Source organism: Neopsephotus bourkii, unplaced genomic scaffold (assembly GCF_033783945.1).
Source record: "Neopsephotus bourkii isolate Nb327-2 ecotype Australia unplaced genomic scaffold, CSIRO-AGI_Nbou_v1 NB_1542, whole genome shotgun sequence".
In the NCBI taxonomy this organism is placed as follows: domain Eukaryota; kingdom Metazoa; phylum Chordata; class Aves; order Psittaciformes; family Psittacidae; genus Neopsephotus; species Neopsephotus bourkii.
Window position 1 is genome coordinate 4,101,464 of NW_026902018.1, and position 6,235 is coordinate 4,107,698.

Consider the following 6,235-nt stretch of genomic DNA (forward strand, 5'->3'; position numbering starts at 1 on the left):
CGGCGCGGATGTAGGCCCCGCGGGGCGGTCTAGCCACGGGAGAGGCCGCTCCCGCCCCTCCACCGCCAGCCACGGCACGTGGTGGGAGGGGCCGGGTTGTGCGGCTGCTCTGTCATTGGTCCGCGCCGCGGATGGGGTGGGACGGTCACCGCCGGAGTAGCGCGGGGATTGGTCTGTGGCCGTGAGGGGGGCGGAGTGCCGATTGGCCTGCGGCGAGGAAAGGGGCGGAGCGATTGCTGCCTTCGGGGCGGGGTACGGCGCGGAGGTACCAGAGAGGGGAAGAGAGGTGGGGGGCGCACGGGAGTGCGCTGCCGGTCCAGGTGCGGAGTGACGTGCCGTGCCGTGACGTACCGTGACGTGCGGCGCGCTCCGTAGAGGCTGACGTCAGGCGCGGTCTAGCCCCGGGGCGCGGCGGGGCCGGCGCGGGATGGAGGAGCCAGGTGAGCCGGAGTGGCGGGAGCGCGGCCTCTCCCGGCCGTGTGCGGGGCGGCAGGTGCCGGGCTCGGGGGGTCCCGCCCGGGCTCTTGTGCGGCGGTGGCGGCGGGCGGCTGCCCGGCACCGGCCCGTTAGCGCGGGAGCCTGCTGGGGCGGGGCGGTCGCGCTGGCCCTGTCCCCGTTGTTGTCCCGCGTTCGCCGCCGGCGCTCGGTGCCTCTCTTGGGCCGGTGCCTGTTGGGGCTGCTGCTGCAGCCGGGGGATGCGCTGCAGCTCCCCGCTGGCCGCCCCGCTACATTCCTCCAGTCCTGGGGGACCTGCAGACCTGTTACATTGATCGTGTCCGTTCGCCTTTCCTTCGGGCTGTTTCCTGCTCTGCTTTTTTCATTTCCGTCACTTCTCCTGGATACTCCAGCGATTCCGTGGATACAGCGCTGTTCATTTCCGCTTGGGACCTAATCGGCCTCTCCGGGCACAGCTGAACAGATGCTGCACTGCAGCTGGAAGTAGGGCGACTGCTACCTGGAGTTCAGAAGCTAATGGGTGAAGCTCTGAATGATCCTTGTGGAGTTAGAGCCGTTGCTTGTATCCAGCTGTGGTGTAGTCGTTAGCCTTTAAATTCCTTTAAATAGGATCCGCTGCCTGTATTCACATTTGCATCTGGTGCTCGTGGCACAGAGCCGGAGGAGATGGATCTGCAAGAGATGGTGCTTGGCTTTCCTGAAGTCCAGCTGACTTCCAGGGTTTGCACTGTTCCAAGAGAAGCGTGTTGGATGCCTGCACATTGAGGCACAGGCATACATGGCTTTGCCTGTTATTCCAAGCCGGTTTGGTGTGCTGAAGAGCAGTTGGCCTTAGAGAAGAACATGGGTAGCAACACCTTCTTCCAAGTTTCTCCTAACCCTTGTTCGACTGTCCAGATCTGAGCTCAGGGGCAGTTCTCGGTGTTCCAGATAGCAGGAGGGCACAGACACATTCACAGGTGTGGAGCTATGAACTGCAGTAGCTGCTTACACTGGCTGTCCAGTTTGAATGACTCCTGTCCAGCCATAGATGCTTGCAGGGAGGTCTCTGGTTGGGTACAGCTGATCTGCTCATGGGGGCAGTGTTTTCTCTAACACAGCTGTTTGTGCAAAGTGTTACAAGGAGATCTTCACCTTGGCTGGTTTTAAACATTGTCACTGACCTACACAGTGAGGTAAAAGTGCATGGAAGGCTGCTGGCTTCTGTTTTGTGTAACTTGCAGGGACTTAACCTTGGTATCGGCTTGCCTGAACAACTACTGAGTTTTAACGTCCTTTGGGAAATGGAAGCCCGTGGTTAGTGGTTTTCCTTCTCCAAATACACTCTTCCCTTATGTGGGCTTACTGCAGCAACCTTTCGGTAGCAGGAAGAAGCAGGTTTGAGAAATGCCCAGCTATGTGATATGTTCCTTGTGCCATCCTGCTCTCATCCAGGTCCTTGACTCTTTCTTTAACATGCCTGTGCAGCTGTTTGGATTTTGGATGGCATTTATGTGTGTGCCAAATGCTCTTTGTGAGCAAGTTTTCATACCATTTTTCCTAGCTTACATGCATCTAAAAAACTTATAAAGAACTAAATAGCTCTCTGAGGCTTTATGGCATTTCTAACAGAAACTGTTACTGCATTATAACAATTATAAGTATGTTCTGAAAGTGCAGTAGGCCAGTGGCATCAGCCCCTCTTCCTGAGTGTGCTGCTAGTCTGGTGTTGGCTGCACAGTCTCTACAGGACTATTCATTCAAGTGTGTAATTCCTTCCCGGTAGTCAAGTTGTCTCTATGAATAAAGCTTGCCTTTCCTTTCTTTCAGTTCTGGGAAATCCAGTTAATTACACAAATGAGTGCAAACGTTACGTGTTGAGTCAGTAGCATGGGGGAAATAGTAATGTGGCTTCCTGCCCTAGACCAGCCTGCCTTCCCGAATTCTCTGTTCTGAATACAGCATAGCTGTAACCCAGCTGTTTAATGTGAGAAGTCATGTTGCTTGCTCCTGCAGAATGTGAAGGAGCAGATGGTGGTGTTACATCTGGAGGGGAAAAAAAGATATACCTATAAGAGCCAAAGTTCAGTTTGGGAACATTCTGGGATTACACACTGCCTGATATTGGCCTGACTTTCCTTGTGGAGGCTTTCCTGTCAATTATGTGGTTCAAGGTTGTTCTTCATCAGGGGTGCAGCAGTCCTTGTTTTCTCTGATGTAAACTCTTTGCTGTATGTCACTATACCCAGGTGAAGAAGTCTGGAGGTGTCTAGGATGCGGGGACAGCATTGCTGCTGGTCAGCGCCTCTACAAGACTGTCAGTGAAGCTTGGCACGTTTCCTGTTTCCGGTAGGTAAAACTTTAGCTCATTAAACTTTCCCTGTGTGGTTCAGCTGGGTTGGGACCTGGTGGGTGCAGCTCCAGCATTAACCATGAGTTCTTGCTGTCACCTCTATCCAAGCCTCTTGCTGAGCGATAGTGTGCTCTTGTTTGCTGTCCTTCAGCGCTTGCAGGAGTGCTCTGGAGCTGACTTTCAGTCCCAGTAAGAGTCTGACACTGCCTGGCGAAGTGCTGCCATGCTGACGCAAACAGGAGTACAGATAAAGTCCAGATGAAAGCTCTGATTTACTGGTGGTGGCAGAAGCCATGGGTTACATATTTGTCTTCAGCTGCATTCCAAAGTAGTGCCCAGGCAGTTTGGATAGCCTGTTGCCATTTCCGTATGTGGTAGGTACAAGGAAGATATCCCAGTGTTGGGGGAAAGCTTGTTTTGCTTCCTCTCCCTTTCAGACTCTTAAGACATAGAAACTTATGAAACCTGTTGGATAACGTTGCTTTCAGCAAGGACAGAAAGGGATCTCTGAGGTGCTTTTCTTCCTGGTGGTAAGAGGAGTGCCTCTCATTGGTGTTTTATGAAAACTCAATTCAGTTTTCATGCTCCAAAATCACATTTCTGAAGGGGCCTTTATTATTGAGAGGGGTTGAGTACCTGCAGCTTCTACTGGCTGCTGTGTTGGCCTGAACCTGAAGAGGCTGATGTTTTGGCTACTGTCAAAGGAAATGGGGAAGAGGAAGCCCAAGTGTGGCTTGGAGGGATGTTTGCTGTGCCAAGGTAGACATCTACTGTCCTGGTTTAGAGAACTAAAAATCTCCAACAAAGTACCCCAACTTTGTTGAAGTGAAGAATATGGTTATGGGTATATTAAAGAAAAAAGGCTTGTCGTGCTGCCGAAGCAGTGCCAGCTCTGTTGACTTGCAGAATGTTGTTAATTACATGTTGATAATCACAAGTACAGCTTTATATCAATACAAACCAGACTCTCTTGGGTTTCTACTGGTTTGAGTATTCATGTTTAGCTATGTTGAGTCAGCTTGTCTTAATTCTGTTTTTCTCTTCTCCCTAAAGAACTAGTATCCTATTGTTGAGCTTCCCTAGATTGAGTCAGTAGCCAAACCCAAAGCTGTGTGTCCTTGTAAGTCTGTCTTGCCTTTGAATATATTTCTATTGTAGGTCTTGATTTGCAAATGTCTTGGTGCATCTTGCTTTTGGGGCTGTTGAGCTAAATAACAGCAGATCTGGAGGCAAATCCTTATGACACTTCACAGAGGATTTGCTATCATGGTTTATATCATATAATGGAAGTTTGGTGGGTTGTTTGCTTGTTTGCTCTTTAGAAGTGAAGACACCAGCTCTTCCCCTGAGTTGTGTAATGACTTTGCGTTTCCTCATGGGCTTCTTTTGTGCTCTGTGCTTTTGGCCAGCTCTAGCACCCAGCTACGCTGCCATGCTGAAGGAACAATTGGAGCCTGCAGTGAAGGAAGCTGCCCTTCCCTTTTTCCTAGTTCCAGAGTAGGGCTGTGCATGAAAACAAATATCCAGTTTGCACTCTGTTCTGTTTCCTTCTGTTATCCCTAAACCACGCTGAGCAGCAGTCTTGTGCTTGATATCCCAAAGCCAAACTTTAAAAAGCCTTCAAGGGTAGGAGCCTTTGGCAGCTGGGAGCTGTGAGTTCCGGCGGCTCTTGTGGAGTGTTTTTTACAGTCTTCCTGTGGATTAGCTGACTCCCTGGCCTGGCACACATCATTTCTCTAATGCTGCTTGGCACTGCTCCAGGCTTGTTAGCTCTGTTTATTCTTGGTCAGGCTAGGCTGCTGATCATGCTTGGCTCTGGCAGTAGCTGACGTACATGCATGTCCCTGAGGATTTAGGTTTTTTGTCACTTCCCTCCTTCCTCAAGCTGCATGTACAGGAGCTTTGTCTCTGAGACCTGTGAATTTTCTCTGCTGTGGCTGGAGGGACAAGCAAATCCCTATTCGTGTGTCTTGGATGTTTTAAACTGTTCTTTGGCCAGCTGGTCCTTAGGCTCAAATCCGATGGGTTGGATCTGGTTCAGGAAGTTTCTTAGATGTTTCTGTTGCAATATCTGTTGTGAATTAACTCTGAATGTACTTTCGTGCCTCTGAATTCTGTTGAGACAGCATACACTTTCAAAGGTCATTACTTTTCACTGATAACACGGTTCCACTGGCTTTGGGACTTACTGCACAGAACTTCAAACACTGCATCAAGAAAGGGAAAGAGAGAAGTGGAGTGGTGTCTTTTTCCTAAGTCTGGATCACTTTTACCTAAGGGGATTATTGGAAGAGTTTTTTTTCTCTGAGCATACTGTCCTTACTGCTTTCAGTCCAACTTTTTTCCCTATTACAAAATAGAAGATACTGCCTTGAATTATACCTTTGAATAAACTGTTGATACCTGGTATTTTGATGTCCATTGTTACATTTTGTGGTGTTTGATTTGTTCTGTGCTCCCCCCAAGACAAATGAAATTAAAACCAATTCCCTCTTTCTGTAGGGATAATCCATATTTGAATTGGAGTAGGATGGTTTGAGAAGACCCAGATGCGGTTGCATGGTTTAATCTTAAGGACAGAGTATTTGTTAAAAATCCAGTTTTGATTATTTGAAACCATGAATTCAGATCAAGCCTCTTAAATAGGTCCAGCTGGAAAATGCTTCTGGATCCAGATGAAGGAAATCATTGGAAATGGTGGCAGGAATTCCTACTGTAGCAGGGTGCTTAAAAACTTTTTAGGAAGGAAGAAAGCTAAGGTTCAGTTCCTTCCTAACCATGGAATAGCAAGAGGATGTATATGAGTATGGTCTATAAAATAAATCTGATTGAAGTGGCCAAGTAACACAGGCTTGCTGCAGGAATGTCAAACAAAAGCCAAACCCACTACATCAGAGAGAAACTGCTCACAGTAAATCTCCAACAGAAGTTACTGAAGGTGATGGATTACTCGTGATTTCACAGTTGCAGGTTTAAAAATATACTCTTATTTTATACCAAATCAACCAATTAAAAGCTGAAACATCACCAGGGGTTTGAAGAGCAGGAAAGCTCATCTTCCTTTTTCTGGGAGAGGAAAGGAGAGCAGAGAAATTCTGTATGAATCCAAGGGTTTTCATTAGTAGATCTAAATCACTGGAGATGATGGTGACCAGAAGCGATAAATTCAGTTTGGACAAATATCTCCTTTTTGCTTCATACATCGCGGTTTTATGCATATGCAATGCTGCTGGACCTCAGGAAATGTTCTCATGGCTTTCTGTGGTTTTTTAATTATATTATGAAATAGTTTGAAACTAACTTAATAGTCTAACCCACCATATGACTGGAAATGTAGGCTTTTGATATCTGTTGGTATTAAATATATATATTTTATATATATATACATATCTATTGAATAACAGAAAAATATAAGTATATATTGAATCTTTTTATACTGATGAGGTA

General features: G+C 47.7%; 1 protein-coding gene across 4 annotated transcripts in view; it reads left to right on the plus strand.

The window, feature by feature from the left end:
* LIMK2 (LIM domain kinase 2) overlaps nucleotides 1-6,235 on the plus strand; it is a 33,759-nt gene that overhangs the window by 1,623 nt on the left and 25,901 nt on the right. Inside the window, exons 1-2 of one of the 4 annotated variants that reach the window (XM_061370617.1) lie at nucleotides 352-440; nucleotides 2,685-2,784. In XM_061370617.1, coding sequence (XP_061226601.1) covers nucleotides 428-440; nucleotides 2,685-2,784 — 113 coding nt within the window. In that variant the 5' untranslated portion in view covers nucleotides 352-427. Of the gene's footprint in view, nucleotides 1-351; nucleotides 441-962; nucleotides 1,753-2,668; nucleotides 2,785-6,235 lie in introns of those variants that run through there. The other 3 variants (XM_061370615.1, XM_061370619.1, XM_061370616.1) reach the window with 3 other exon arrangements.